General features: G+C 39.7%; 1 protein-coding gene across 3 annotated transcripts in view; it reads right to left on the bottom strand.

The window, feature by feature from the left end:
• The window catches only part of ABAT (4-aminobutyrate aminotransferase), a 58,399-nt gene that overhangs the window by 5,203 nt on the left and 36,651 nt on the right, over positions 1-16,545 (bottom strand). For all 3 annotated transcript variants that reach the window (XM_027469495.3, XM_027469496.3, XM_005009139.6), the window contains exons 6-12: positions 10,891-10,940; positions 5,933-6,013; positions 5,330-5,422; positions 4,626-4,688; positions 2,973-3,036; positions 2,343-2,491; positions 651-788 (exon numbers count right to left, since the gene is read on the bottom strand). In XM_027469495.3, coding sequence (XP_027325296.1) covers positions 651-788; positions 2,343-2,491; positions 2,973-3,036; positions 4,626-4,688; positions 5,330-5,422; positions 5,933-6,013; positions 10,891-10,940 — 638 coding nt within the window. The remainder of the gene's footprint in view (positions 1-650; positions 789-2,342; positions 2,492-2,972; positions 3,037-4,625; positions 4,689-5,329; positions 5,423-5,932; positions 6,014-10,890; positions 10,941-16,545) is intronic.

Raw genomic sequence — 16,545 nt, 5'->3', positions numbered from 1 at the left:
GCAGCTGTTAACAATGGGAAAAGTTGCACTTTTCCAAAGAGAGTTTTCAAAATATTACTTATTCTTTTCTCTGTAAACACACATTAAAGCTTTTGATACAGATGTTTGAGGGGAAAAAAGCAGTCTGTCTTACTGAAGGCCACTGCTTCTAAATAGGTAAGTTCACATTCTGAGTATCAAGGCATCTGCCCTTTTCATTGTTTTATTGACACATTGAAACTTACAGACAGACTCAATTTGTTTGTAATTGCAAAAAGATCTGAAAAACAAGTATGTCAACCAAAAATTACCCTTACCCAAACCTTCCTCTTCTAAAATTGTTTTAACCCACCTCTACAAATTGGCATTATCATTTAAAGAACACTACTATGAAATCCAGTGTAAATGAGTCAGAGCAATTTCTCTGTCATTTAGACAGTAAAAGAAAATTTAGTGGACTCAGGAAACCACTAACTGTGCACCGAATGTAAGAGAAACCACTGTGCTGACTCTAGGAGTGGCTAGTATCTCAGTACATGCACGTAACTATCCCAACTGCTAATGAGGAGGCTTGTGAAGCTCCAGAGTGGTGGTAGAGGAAGTATCTGGAGACAGGAACAAATAATTTCACGTTTAGCTACCAGTGAGTGAACAGTGAAATATTTGATTACCTTTCTGGCAATATCTCGTAACTTTCTGAAGAAGTCATCTGAGGCATGATTGTCCCCACCCTCTGACTGTATTGGTTCTATAATGATTCCAGCCACAATCTTCTTCTTTTTCCTGTACTTTACAATCAGATCTTCCACCTGTAAATCAAACATTTATGCTACATTCTCCTTTCTGACATTTCTTTTCCAGAATTATTAAACCTCAGCACCAGCACGTCAACTCTTCAAATTTATTTCTTGCTATAAAGGTGTCAGGAACCACAAGGAATCCAAAAATACTTCATCCAGGATTTAACATTACCCTCTTGTTCCTAAATAATGAAATTTAAACCATATCCTGAACCATATTGTAACTAGTTGCATAATTGTCTACGATGGTGTGAAAGGCCCAGCAAACTTCAGCTGAAAATACCATTGAAACCACTGCAGTTTGCTGTGCCACTGCTGTCATTCTACCTAACCTATATTAAAAAAAAAAAAAAAAAAAAAGTAGATTTTGTGTCAAAACAAAACTCATCTAATGTATTAATGAATGCTATGTGGGAAATTTGCCTTTTCTAATCACTCACTTAAGATACTTTAAAATTAATCAGATGAAGAGGTGAAGAAATCCTGTTGCTAATAAGGGGCTTTCAGAGAAGTTCTAATTAACCTTGTAGTGCCAGTTGCTGTGATTAGTAGTGTCATTTGTATTTGAAATACCACTTACAGCTTTCAAGGCCCACAACCTGTGTAGGCTGTGTAAAGTAATGATTTCCAAAGGGAGTCAGGAAGCAAATTTACAGACTTTCAAGAGAGTGTTCAGTTTTTTTTTTTTTTTTTTTTTTTTTTTTTAATAATGGCTTAGCATTTGTGGATTGGTTTTTACATCCCACTTTCCTTCCAGCCCAATAAGCTATTGTGGTGCGAACACAGGAAAGCAATTTGCTGTCCTTTCAGTTTTCCCTGAAGTTATGATGCAGGTTTGAATGAGAAGTCTCTCCAATCCAGCTTTGTGCAGGCATCCACGCAGTGCTGCTGAGCTCCATTCAGCACATCACAGCCCACTCCTCGGAGGTCAGAATATTCTAGATGGCACACTGTTTCTGTTCCAGCCACAGGGCACATCATACCTTGCTCCCCAAAGCCCTCTCTCGAGAACAACCCCTTGCAAATGACAGATCCTAGATCCCTGGAAGCCCAACAGGGAATCCCATGGTTCTGGTACTTGCAGAGAGTTTGCCTCCCTTGAACTCGGTTCTGCCCACCTTTCTCCTGTGCTAGGGAAGGCTCTGAATCTCTGCCCACTCACTCCCTGCAGCTGTAGGCAGGATCAGAGCTCTACACAAGAAAGCTAACACAGGAAACCTGAAAAAAATGAAATATTGGTACAGGTTCTCTTTGCAGAGTATTATATGCACTGAGCTCTTAGTCCATGTCCCTCTGCAAAATCTGGCAGGCTAATTCACTGTGATATAACAAGCAGGTGAAATTTCACTTTAGTATAATTCATGTAGACCTTAATTCACAGTAAACTGGCTGTTCTTCTGAAAAGCAAGGACAAACTTCTAACTGTAAACAACAGTGAATGCTGTTTTAATCACATGGTGTTCCAATCCCTGAAAACATTCTTTTAGTGAAAAGCAGCTAATCCTACTAACACTATTCATCATTTCAAAACAAAATAACAGAAAGCTGCCAGTGAATTTTTACCTCCTCTAAACAACGGGCTTCTTCCTGTTGATTCTCTTTCACAAAGTCTTCCAGAGGATACTTTAGTCTTGGAAATGGAGCAATAGGCCAGTCCAGCGATGGAATGTCCAGTTTGTGAATTGCTTTAGAGTGAGTTGTAGCTAAGCAACCTAAACCCAGAAACACAAGAATTAGAAAAACACCTGACTAGGAACAATACAGGAAAAAAGCTACCAAGAGGTGAAAAATTGCCTGACACCAGGACTTTCTTAACTGCTTTTCCTTTTAGAAAAAAAAAAAAAAAGTCTGTCTTAATTGTTCCAGGTTTTTCTTTTCTGAAATATTGACAAATAAGATTTAGTCGAACTTAAGTGGAGTGCTGTAACTTTTCAGCATCACTTTCCATATGTACTATTCCACAAGGACAAGGGAACCTTTATCAATCTGAACAGCAGTGCTTAGTCTAGAGGGTTTCACCTGTTTAAAGAAAACCAGGTGCACAGCTCTCAATTACACATGTTGGGTAACATGTTTGTAACAGGGACTGATCCAATACAAAATGGTACAAACGGGTGACATCACATTTTTATATTGTGGTAATTTTACCCCAGGAGTGAGGAGGGAAGGTGCTGCCGGCAGTGCTTTTCTTACCCATGGTCCTGCCGTGGAAGCCGCCCATGAAGGATAGCATAGCGTAGTCAGGGCAGCCAGGGGGCTGAAAGCAAAGCACAGTGAGTGGTCAGGACGCGGGGCCGCAGGTGAGCAGTAGGGCCGCTGCTGTACGCGGCCCCCTCAAACATGCTGCCCTGACAGGGCCGTGGCCCTGAACGGGGCATGGGGTCGGAGCCAAGCTGCTGCCCCTCACAGCCTGCCCACAGGTTGCCTCCTCAACGTCACCATCAAAAACTGTTACGCTGACACATTTAAACAACACATTTGTCATCCCTTAAGATCTTCCTGACCTCCTAAAGCATATCATTGGTATTAATGAATATTTGGCAATTTATATTGATTTGTAGTTTTATTTTGCACATGAACTGACACGTCAGCAGAACACGGAGTACAATGCACTTTTTGTACAGACTATGAGCACACATGTACTGCATGCCCGGGGCTTGGTGCTGGCGGTGGGGCCTGTGCGAGGGGAGGCCGGGGCTGCCCCATGCTGGACACAGCTGGGCCCAGCTGGCTCCAGGCCCCGTAGGGCACAGCGGAGCCCCTCGGTGCTGCCACAGGGCACAGGTTTCAGCCTAAGCAGAGCTCTCCTGACAGGGAGAGGAAAAAAGTGCCCCACAGAAACCATGCCTGAGACTCACACTGCAGCCTGCAGGGGACCCCAGCCAGCTACACACTGAAGGGTCCAAAATTTGCAATTGGGTTCTGGGGAATTGCTCCAAGAAAGGGGGATGAGAGGCCCTCTGAAAATTGCTCTTGCCCCTGCAATTATAAAGAAAACTCAGAGAATTAGCTCAAGTGGGAATGCTAATGTTTAGATAGCTAAACTTGGACAAAAAGTGATCATCAGTTTCACAAATCTTTAGTCATCTCACAAAATTCCTATTCCTTCGGGTCAAGATGTGCCATCCAGGCACAGCAACCTGTCTGACATGGCTGAGTAACAACTTTAAAAAGTAATTCTGAAGACAAGTAAAACCAAACCCTCTTCCTCCACATTTTTAAAGCCGAATGAGTTCCCTAACTCCATGCAAATGAATGGAATATGTTTCCCTACACAAGTGAAAGAGTCAAGCTAAGACCAGCAGGTTATCCGTTTCTAAGATATGTATCTCAAAAAGAAATTAAATTCACCATTTTCTGCTATTGCTGCATGTAAGATTTGTGACTGGCAGAAGCAAGACCACCTCAGTTGAAAGTTTATAGGATTTCAGATTTCTCAGCTGCATCTCAATTTCCTCATCCCACCCGTTGTTAACAGTTAGTCAAATTTTAACTGTCCCCCTGATGAATTTTAAGCCATAAAATTACAGCTTCTGGAAAAATAAAAAGGACTGTTAATACTTGTAAAAAGTTGCATGTAGTAATAATCTCTATGGACCCATCCATCACTTTATTCCCTTTCTAGTGTCATTTCATGAAATAAGGGAGATCTTCCCAAAATTCACAATTGGGAAGGATGCAGAAGAACACTAGCAGCTGGTCTTGAATATTTTGGAAACGGTCTGTCTTTCACCGTTTTCTGAATTTACAAACCTTCAGGATCAGAAAGCCAATTTTCTTCCCAATATTCTTTTATAAAACCACAACAATGTTACATGCATAGGTGTGGTAAAAAAACAATGTTACCTGGTTAATCATGCAAGATTCTAGTTCCTCTTTTGTGACGTTATTATGGCCCCTCTCCTTGCTCTGCAAAAAAAGCAAAAAAAAAAAACAAAAACAGTTATCCTTTAGTTGTAACCAATGAATCTTTAGCTGAGTGACAAACTAATAATTCTGGTATTCCAAACTAGAGCCAATGAAGACAATGAGAGTGGTTCCTATGACTGCAATATGCATTTCATAATACAAACTATTTCAGATAAATGACAGTTTAAGATGTCGCCTCGACTATAGGAGAAAGAAGACCATTTCAGGGAGGTAAGTCCCAAGGAATACATGAGAATTTATTTTAGTTTTTAAGTTAAACCATTGCTGGAAGAAGAGGAAACAGATCACACTGCACAGGTGATCACATGGTTAACCAAAGAAAGGATAAACAGTAATGCTACATACATTTTCTTTATTTTGTTTATTTTTTCATTTCTAAAGTTGTGTCAATAAGAATTGAAAGCTTAGATAAAAACTTTTAAATAGTTTCTATACTATATTGAATAAAAAACACATCACAACCTGGAGAGCCTCCAAGCCTTACTCTGTTTTATAATAGCAGTCATGATAAATTCTAATTTCTACATACATCCCCCCCAAAAACAAACAAACAAACACAACAAAACAAACAAAAACCCAAACCAACCAACCAAACAAACCACTTTTAATATTTTACTCACTCTGTACCACATAAATATTGCTTTAAATGCATTTTCATTTGAGCAGGATCCACAAGACATGGTGATCACCTGTGACAGACCCTTAGGAGCCACCTGTCAACAAAGAGAGCATATTACTCCAAAATACTAAGCACAGCTATAGTGTAAATTGAACATATCGTCAGTTTCAATATAATGGGAAACCAGTCATGCCTGGGATGAAGAAAACAGATTCTAACTACACCTGAGGAAGCTCATCTCAGTTTCAGCCCCCAAAGATCTTCCAGTTTACAACAGGAAAAACACACTCAACATATTCTGCTATCTCTTATGAAAGCACAGTGAACAGAAGTTAGTGAAAATGCAGTGTGTTATCAGTTCTTGAATCCACCCTGAAAGAGGCAGTATCTGTACAAAGCAGACACATCACCCTCTTACATCTGTCAAGTCAGAGAAAAAAGGTTCGATTTCATCACTTGCTGGTTCCAGTCTCTTGGAAGAGCGAAAGCAGGTGGGAAAATAGATAATCTGTAATGTTCCTTGTTAAAATCCATAACATCCTTTGATATACCCGTGTCCCTAAACACAAAATGTGGCACCTCATCACTGCTATCTCAAACTTACTGATAACAAAGATTCCTTCAGCCTTTCTGCAAAGTTCTCTGGAGGTAAAATCCCTAGGGCAGGTCTGTTGACAAAAGTGCTCTACAAAGACAAATGAAAAGATGTTATTTTTCAGTATTACATGAAAAATACTGTGTTGATATCAAGGCAGTTACACTGAATTGTAATTACAAATACCAACCAGAAATTTGTAGTCATGGCACAAAGGGTTTTAAAACCAGGTGATACTATAATGTCTTAGATCAAGTTTTTCCATCTAATCATTTCATATTTTATTCTTACAGGACACCTTATAAAAGGTGTATACTAACTGGTAATTACATTTCCTCTTCAATATTGCCGTTTTAGTCACCCAATCTCAATTTTCCTTATACACAGAAAATATACCTTAAAATCTTATTTAATTGCCTTCAGTTGGAGTAGTTAGATCTAAATTCAATTAAGGTAACAGCACTTTCTTCATTTTTAGGCTTCTAATAAGACTATTTCATAACACTGTGGTTATAAACATTCTCCAGATACTATTACAATGGTATTTGAGGGAACAAGACCAACATAGACGTAAAGGATAGGGACTACATCTGAGAGATAACACACATGCAACGATCAGCAACGCCAACAGTACAAGAAAATAGATTCCTGACAAAAAACTTGTATACAGCCATGCTGTCTCCCTTCTGGACTCCTCTGGTATGTGCAGTAGGGGGCAGGGTAGCAAGATCAGCAAGAAGCTACCTTGCATGCTGTTCTCTCACTAATCTGCAATGGGTGCTTAATCAAGCTCAAGAACATTGACCGTGATATATCCAGAAAAGTTGGTGAAGATTCTTTTCAACCATGTACTGCTTTCGTGAAGCTTGCTGATTTGCACTGGAAATTTTTCCAGTTAAATGTTTTCTGTTCTAGTGCCTTCAATTTGCACAGTCACCTTTCTTAGTGCCTCAGCCTGAATTTTAGGTACATTCATTATTATGGTGCGTTACAATAAAAGATTGCCAGCTTGTCGTTCAACAGCATTCATAAAATCAGAGAGTTGCAAAACACCTCTAAGATCACGAAGACCAACCATTAACCTAGCACTGCCAAGTCTACCACTAAAGCATGTCCCTAAGCACCACATCTACATGTCTTTTGAATACCTCCAGGGATGGTGACTCAACCACTTCCCTGGGCAGCCTGTTCCAATGCTCCACAACCCTTTCAGTGAATAATTTTTTTCCTAATAACCAACCTAAGCCTCCCCTAGTGCAACATGAGGCCATTTCCTCTCATCCTGTTGCTTGTTGCTTGGGAGAGGAGACTGATCCCCACCCCGCTACAACCTCTTTGAGGTAGCTGTAGAGAGTGGTAAGGTCTCCCCTGAGCCTCCTTTACTCTAGAATGAATAACCCCAGTTCCCTTGGCCACTCCCCATAAGACTTGATGTCCAGACCCTTCACCAGCTTCACTGCCCTTCACACACTCAAGCACCTCCATGTCCTTCTTGTAGTGAGGGGCCCAAAACTGAACACAGTACTCGAGGTGCGGCCTCACCAGAGCTGAGTACAGCAGGTCAATCACTTCTCTAGTCCTGCTGGCCATACTATTTCTGATACAAGCCAGGATCCTGTTGGCCTTGGCCACCTGAGCACACTGCTGGCTTCTTCAGTGGCTTATATGCTCACCTCTTCTTTTTTCCTTTCCATTTCCTGATTGAGGCCTGACCTAGTTCAGGTGCCACCACTACTGAAATAACCTCCATGGCTGCAATGTGACCCCTCCTAAAAGTGCATTCCCACAGCCTACCCAGCTGAACTCATGCCTGCTTCCCGGAATTCTTTTCTCCAAACTAATCAGTCAGCAAAACCGAATCTGTGCCACTGCGAGGGCCTTGGTAATCACAGAAGTGACTACAGGAACACAGACTTCCAATACCTATTTGAAGGTTATGGAGAAGATGTAGCCTGGCTAGAAGCCCTTCATGGGGAAGATGAGAGGCAATGGGCATAAGTCAAACCATGAGAGGTACTGATTGGGTGTAATGAAAAACTTTGTCAGGAAGAAGACAGTGCAGGTTGCCCAAAGAGACTGTGCTGTCTCCCTTGGAAGTTTTCAGGCCCCTGGGGTAAAGCCCTGAGCAACCCGGTCCATCTCCCAGCTGACACTCTCTGAGCAGAAGGTTGGGCCAGAGACCTCCTAAGTCCCTTCCGACTTGAACTGTCCCACTGATTATATGAACTGGTCACGTCAGGATTCACACCTTAGAGAAAGATAATTTTGGTGTTAGTGAACAGCAGTTGGTGGAAGGCTGAGCCTGCTGCCCACAAAAGTGGTTTTCAGGAAGCTCTGGAAAAGTTCCCCTTGGTCTCTCCTCGGTCCACTAATGGAAATGAATTTGCTGTGCATATGCATTTAATTTAAATGAGGTGTCATGGATTAAAATTGCTTTATCATTGCTTTGTAGGTAATCTAATTTGCTTCACAATCTGCTACTTTTTATTTGAAACTACATTTGCTCACAAAAGGACAAGCTCAATAAGTTTGACTATTGCAAAGCATTATTTGCCCTCTATTTTTTATTTTTAGCAAGTCAACATTGAAATTACAGGCTGAGCTTTGATGACTTAAGTCTTTATGGGTCTCCAGAGGGGACAGACCTCAACCCAAACTTTTACATATTTCATCATCCTTCCATCTTTTTCCTTACTAGAGGTACTCACTCAGAGCGCAGTAAGATCTGTCAGAGGTCATACTATACATGTATGTACACGTCATCAGAACTCTTAGACATAACCAAAAATCACACAAGCTACAATAAAGAGTGAGCTAGGACTTGGTAACTCATACAAGTGTGTTACTTCCAAAACAGTATTTGTTTCAACAGACTCAAGCTTAAAAAAAACACATGACGTTACTGGCAGATATCCACTCAGTTTTTAATACATATGAGAATTCTTACTTTTTACTTCAGTTTAGAAGGAAATTTTCATATAAAGTTAGAGATATGAGAACATAAATCTGTCATGAATTTGATTAAGGGTTGTCATGGTCAATTGACAACATTTGCCGTTAAGCAGAAGAGTGTATTTTTCCTTTGTTGTTTATGAGATGCTCAGTACTGAGAAAAACAGAACATTGACATCAAGCTGCTATGGTCTCAAATGAATAGATAAATATTCTGTTCTTTATAGCTGGCTATAAAGAGGGTACATGAAGCATTACAAATAAACACCCCCTCCCCCCAAATCTCTTCAAGAAAACACCAATCCCATTGCTAACAATAAACAAGAGCCCTACATCAGTGTGTATTGCTGGAGAAAAAAAAACAAAACAAAACAAGTTATTTTCACAGCAAAGCTGGTGCTTTGTCTGGACTAAAGGCTGCCGGAAATCATAAGCGTGCAATCAGGCACAGACAGTTTTAGCGCCACCTTCTCTGCATTAATGCAGGTTTCAGAAATTGGAATGGGGGGTACCAATGTTTTTGATCATTTTATGCAGGTGAGATGGGTTTTGGTTACACTGTGCATTTTGGACTTTGGAGGTAGCTGTTTTAAGGTAGGCTTCTAGCTACCAGCCTATTAATTTCCCTTTTCCAGCAGACAAATTAACAACTTTTTTTTTTTGTTAATTGTGTTTTAAATCTGACTTTGCCTACTGTTGCATTATAATGAAGGCATTGTTATCTCCTCAGTAATCATTTTTATGAGTTAATATTAAGCATTTAGAAATATTAGTGCTTCCGTGATATCCAGATCTGCCTTTGATAACTCTGGGATTTCCTGCCTCAGTGGTGGATTTTTTTATCTTTTATTCTTTAAAAGAAGTATTTTGGTTCTGGGAAAGGCAGAGTTTTTTCTCATCCTGAAGACCTGAGAACTCTCTGTTAAGCAAATCAGCTCAGGGAACTCAAGTGTCTGCACTTCTGTCATGTGTTGGCTCAAGCTTTGCACCCTTCTGGGGTGAGCCAGCAGACTCTTTAGGAAGGGAAATGAGAGGGAAGTGACCGATGAACAATGTGACTTGAGCAATGACTTGCAGGTAGCATGGACACCCATTCCTGGTTTGCAGGACCCGTGGATAACTCACTGAAAGACAGCACAACTACCAAGGATGTATTGAATTTTAGCCAAAAGCCAGTGCAGCTCAGTTTTGCATGGCTACATTCCAGGTTTTCAGTTAAATCTCATCTCTGTGCACAAATATCTAGGTACCTTATATATAAGTTATTGTGTAAAAAAGTTACAATAAAAAAAAAGCACAAGGTGACTATGGAACTTCTGTCCAAGAAGTGAAAAAATAAGGCCTGAATTAGAACGTAACTTTATTTCAACTACTTCTGTAATTCAATCTAGATTATTTCCAAACACTGTCAGTATAGCTTTCGTAAAACATGAAGATACTTTATTTTAGAAGCACTTCCTCAGCTCTGAAATCATCCTGTTGCTGTAGTCCAACTATTTTAACTTGTCAAGGACATGTCAGTGGTTTAGTCAATTTAGTACTGAGATGTGAACTAGCCACCAACTCCCCTGCTCCTCCCCAAATGAAAACAAAACAATACCAAAAGAAAACAGCAACAAAAAGAAATGAAGCATTCCAGATTTAAAGTGCCATTTTCATATTCAGAATACTGTATTCTCTCTCAAGGACTTGTGCTTGCTTTCAGCATCAAAAACCGTCAGTCAAGAGCATTGTTAATTAATTGGAAACACTACGCTCAAAGTATGACTTAAAGCTGTCTGCAAACGTATCAAGTGCTTGCATCACCCAAATGTTTACTTCTTATAAAGCTTCACATACTTTTTGACATCTTAAACACTACCAATCTCTTTTTGTCTAGTGACAAATAACAAAAACAGTTCCTACCAGTCTTTAAATTGAGTCATTAAGTGTTGATTATCAACTTAAGAAAAATTGAAGACTGCCACAAGGAGGGAGGGGACGCCTTCAGGTACTTAATGTCTTGATTCACTTACCAAGTTCTGTGGCTGCTGTAGAAGCTTTATCAGAGAGGGATGGCTGTAACCTAATTAAACAGAAAAAAGAGAAAACAGTTGTATCTGGTTTGTATAAACTAATGTAGAGAGTAACCTAGAGAATAACCTCATTCAGTTCTTAACTAAATTTCTGTTTGACTTGTGTGTGCTTTAGCTATCAATAATACAACTTCTTTTGAAGTAGGACAAACCTCGTATTTATCAAAATGTATTATCTACAACTTCAGAACAAATTTGGTGTCAGGCAATAACACAATGAAATTTTGTATTTACATTTAAAAACTGAACAAAAAAGAAATGAACATGATTTAGATTGTTGGACAACTGAAACATCAGTTTACACCAAATATTGCAGGTCTGGCATTACTAAGTTAGCTTGCTCTTGGACTCCTGTGTACATTTGGTTTCTCTACAGCACAACACCAAACCTCTCCTCTTCCTCAGCTGAGGAGAAGCCACTTCTGGCCAGTACAGCCTCTACAAGCTGTAGTTTCCGCTGGCTGTGGTACAGAGCCTTGCCTGTGCTCCCGCCTGAAGCAGGCTGCTTACCATGCCTGCTCACATCCCCCTGATCTCCTTCGCTGAGCTCTGCCCACCCAGCACGCATTTCAGAAACAGCTTCTGACAGCCGCCACAAGAGGGGAGCTCCCTATGCAGCTGTGTCTGTTTACAGTAGCCAGTACTAACTACATTTCCAGTCTCAAACCATTTTTTTCCCTTCTTGAATATCAGACTGATCAACCCTAGGTACAACAGCAGCTTTTTTTCCTTCCCCTCCACTGTGGGTTTTTTTTTTTTACTGATTGGATTTTTCTTCATTGTAAAACTTTTTTTTCCCTCTTTTAAATATTAACTAATTTCCCAAAGAAAGTTCATTTAATAATTCTAATTTCAATGCATTATAACATATCCAGACACAAAGTTAGTACCAAAATATCCGCCAGGGCTCTTTGTCCCTCAGCAGAGCTAGGTGGCCGCGCAGCAGTGCTGTGCTCAGGGATGGATTTCATCGCCGATGCGTGCAGTGAGCACATGTCAGGCAGAGCCAGCAGGGACAAGCACCGGACTCAAGCAGAATTTTGCCTATGGCCTGACAGCACTCCGGGACATTCATCGTTGCCATCCTCTGTAATGCTATCTGAATGGCCCCTCTATGCAAGATGCTGTCAGACTTGTTCTGAGACGTGCCCGTACTGGTCTTTAAGTTATCTGGGCTTACATACACACACATATATACACACTCACATCCATTTGCACCCATAGAGATGCATATTCCTCTCCTGCACACTGCAGATGTCTATGCACGACCATGAACAATCTGACCACAGCGAGATGTGGACAGCCACACACAGGCAACCCAGAAACTCGTATTTTAGTCACGGCTTTCATTACAGTTTATGTTGAAGTATCTTTTCAGCTGTAAACACCTAAAGTTCTACATCATTTCCCATAATGTGAGTTCCTCATGAGAACGTATTAAAATGTTAGGATCCAACTCTTATGACCTCAGTGAGAATGAGTTTAGGGTGCTCGTGCAGGCTCTGTTGGTCACCGAACGCCGAGCTGAGTGTAGGCCAGGCCCGGTGGCAAGCAGTGCTAACGCTGCAGTTCAGACCGTGGGTAACTCTCCCAGCTGACAGAGAAAACGTCTGCATTTTCCTTCCAGAGGAAAGAAAGGACCCTCCATTTAATAGCACTTGTCTTCTCTACACAAAGTCTTTAGTTTTCAGCACATCAAGACCTTGGAGGGATCAATTCTCATCTCTCAGCTTCTGCCAATGGCCAGGTGAGACACCGAGTTCAAAACTGCTGCAACTTCCTAACTGCATCTCTGCCAATGTGAAACCCCCTTGAACTGTCATTTGATACTTCCTTGTTGCCCTTTTCCTTTGGCTTCTCCTTTTTTTAAAAAAAAAATCTTTCTCCCTGTCTTATGTGACACAAATTCTCTAGTTCCTAATACATGAGTACCTCACCATCAACAATCAATACTTGCTCTATTTTCTTCAGCATGTGGCCAAATGTAAAGCAAGTCCACCGAAGGGATGGATTACAGCAGACTGAGACCAGTGTAAGCGAGGATCAGACCCTTTGTGGTGCTTGCAATTTTGAAATAACAAACATCAACCATCAACATATATTTTTTTTTCTTTTAACTTCTGATTACTTTCACTCATTTGTCTTTATTCATCCTGCACTGGCTGTTGTCAGTACATATTTCCAAAGAAAATATATCTGTCAATGTATTTATATGGAGGAAGAAACAAAAATCCACAACTTTATAATTTCTTTTTATATTTGCAGTACTTTACCCTGCATTTCAAAACGTTGAAATTATCACTATGTATTTTGAAATAAAAATAAATAAAATTAGCGACAGTAAAAGAGCACAAATGAATGAAAACCACCTACTGCACCTAGGTAGAACCAACAGCTTTTTTAATTGATTGAAAATAAAAATGCACTGTTTTTTATGGTAGCAGTTAGAGCTGTCTTCTAAAATATTAAGTGAGTTATTACATGAAAAATCTTAAATATGTTGCGAGGAGTTTTTATCTGTTAGCACTTCAGATTTAACAAGACAGAAGTGCTTAATTTATGCTCTGTGGGAAAACTTGCTTACTTAAAGGTAAACCAATGTACCTGATGCAAAAACAAACAAACAAAAAACAGCAATGGAACCCAGAAAAATTTATTATAGGCCTGATTTATGAAATGCCAAGGCCACTGACTAGCATCATCTTTTACTTTCCCTTGTAGGAACAGTTTGAAACCTCATCTTCCCTACTGCTCAAGAAGTCAGCTCTAATTTTATTACAAAAGCATATCACATTCCTGAATTCCTCACTCTAGTTGAATGACAACAGCCCTTACCATCCTGTCTGAGCAGCAGAGTATTTGGCTACTATGTTAACAAATAAATTTTACATTCCCTTCACATGTTTTAGTTCAAAATAAAGAAATATCCAGTATGTTTTTAATTGCATGTCATACTAAAAACAACAACAACAAAACAACCGTTAAAATTAGTAGGAAGATAATATAAGTGGTTATTTGGACACAGACAACTAAATCCACATTGCACCTGCTGTCACAGGAAGAATTATGCTTAAGCTAGAGGGAGTGATCCAGCTGAGAGCTGTGTCATTGAGAGCTGTCGCTGTGGCTACAGCTGAGAGCACCTTTGAGAGTGTGTATTAATGTTTCAGAAATCTCCAAATTAAACTTCAGTTTGTTATAAATAACTACCATTGCCTAGATAGCTTAACCATTAATTCTAAAACTGCTTGTAAAAATGTGAGATTCTGCTGGTGGTGGTGCGTTTGAATGAAGAACACAAGATTTTGGAGGAGATACCTTGGTATTCACAGAATCACAAAATCACAGGAGATACCTTGGTATTTCCTCTTATGCAACACAAATTCGAGGCTGCTACTACCCATAACTGTTTATTTCCATCCACACAAGATGCTTTTGCTTCCTTTCTCTTATCTCATGCCAAGTGGCTCAGTCTTCCTCCTCCTAACATTCCCTGTTCCACTGGAGCATCATTGTATAGGCCATGGTAAAATAAGAGAGAATCCTTGAACCTTGAGTATCTGAAAGAGTAGGTCAGTGTGTAGGAGGATGCTGAATTGGTATGTGGGCTTATATTCATAAAACTAACACCAGAAAGAACTAATTGGTTAAGTAACTATTCCGTTAACTATTGTGTAACTATTGTACACAAAGTCAAAAAGCTCTTGGGCTAAGACAGCAGTGGCTTGTAGCTTTATGACTCCAGTCCTAACTACTTTCCTATAAGAAGTGACAGAGCTGGCTCTGAGGGAAGGGCACCCACTTCATCAGTGTTGCTGTGTCTCTCAATCAATGTGGCAGGAAAGAACATATCCTCAGGCTCATGAGTGTCCCTGCCTGCAACAGGAAAAAAAAATGCAGCCTGCTAAATTAATGAGATGGAGGAAGCCCTAAGAATCCATTTGAACTGAACACCAGGCCGCTGCCAACAATACCAAACCACACCTCTCTGAATCTCCCCGAACAACAGACCTTGCCAACAATAAAAAAAAATAAAAATATTTCATTTGCTCTTCCAGGCAGTTTGCTAGTAAACATGCCTTGCATTTGGCTCCATGGGTTTTCTAACTCATACACAGATGAGATACAGATTGAAAGGACTATGTTGTATTACGATTTCCCAAAAAAACAAGTGGTAGAAAAAACAACAACAAAAAACAACTTTTGTTTGCTTTTCCAGCATGAAACAGTCCAGAACACCTTTGCCTAGAGTTTTTTTTTTTTATTTTATACTTTTTATCTCTCTGCACAGTCATGTATTACCTCTCACCCTCTACTGATAAGTATATTCTAGTGTACCAAATCATTATTAAATCTTGTGGAGTTCTGACAGATTCATAAAAGATTTTATTGGATTTACTTGTAGAGATAAGCACAGGCAACAAGCAAGCACCTTGATCTGAGAACGTCAGCTCACCCAGAATTCCCAACATGATTTTCTTTTGGTGTCCTAGTCTAGAACCTCTGTCACCAAGAGGGACATTATTAGTGGCCTCTGCAGCTTCACATAGCTTCTCATTCCATTCAACTTAAAAAAAAAATAAATTGTGTGTTCAGTCAGATTTAGGTCAGCCTGTGAGTATTACGCTTCCATTTACTTGTTGCTGCACATCACAGACCCACTACCTGAGAAGCTATATAAAGCATTGTATTATAGCTCTTAGGTGACTGAGGAACATGTCACCTGAAAAAAAAAAAAGCTCGTCTTCAAGGAGGAGGAACTAGATGGCTTCGTTGAAGATCAGCTATATGTACTGGAGTCTGTCATGTCCATGTCATAAATTTCAACCAACCAGAGAAAACTGCAGAAGCCTCAGCTGTCACAACACAGGACAAGTATACCTATCTCAAGAGAGTTAAGAGATCGCAGTTCAGTTCTGGTCACAGATTATATTAAGAGCAAATCTAATAATGCTACAGATGTTAAAAGTAATTTATTTAAAGATAATCTTAACCAAATCAGGCATTACTGCAGATTATTAATATTACATATTACAATGATGACTGTGGTCATAAAACAGATCCTATTAACAAACAATTGTTGCTAACTATAGTTTAGACAAGAGGAGAAAAAATAAAAAATAAAAAATAAAAAAATAAAATAAAGAAACAGAAATCATTAGCCATCGGCTGCTTTAACTTACCATTATGCTAAAACTGTCAGAAAAAGCTACATGGCATTTAGGATGCTTAAACACTGAGCTGTTCAGCTATTAATAAATAGCTGAATAACAAATAGCTGAACGTATTTTTAACAAGTTTTGCCCATTAGGAAAATATTTCTTTCCTCTTGTGGATGCAAGAAGATGAGCACTGCTGACCCAATTTCTAACCTCTTAAGAAGATATTTGTCCATGTGTAAGGACTACAGATCTCAACTATTTTTCATTATAAAAGTAAGGAGACCGAGAGCTTTTATGTGTACCCAGCACATTTTTATTTTTTAAATTTGTCTTCTCTCTTAGCTAATACCAGTGCTCCCAATACTCTGTGAGCTTTACTAAATAAGTAAAAATTGGACAACTGAAAGACCTGGGCTGGAGGGAGAAAGGGGTT

Source organism: Anas platyrhynchos, chromosome 15 (genome assembly GCF_047663525.1).
Source record: "Anas platyrhynchos isolate ZD024472 breed Pekin duck chromosome 15, IASCAAS_PekinDuck_T2T, whole genome shotgun sequence".
Classification (NCBI taxonomy): Eukaryota; Metazoa; Chordata; class Aves; order Anseriformes; family Anatidae; genus Anas; species Anas platyrhynchos.
The sequence above is the reverse complement of the archived record's forward strand: the minus strand, read 5'-3'. Positions and strand labels throughout refer to the sequence as shown.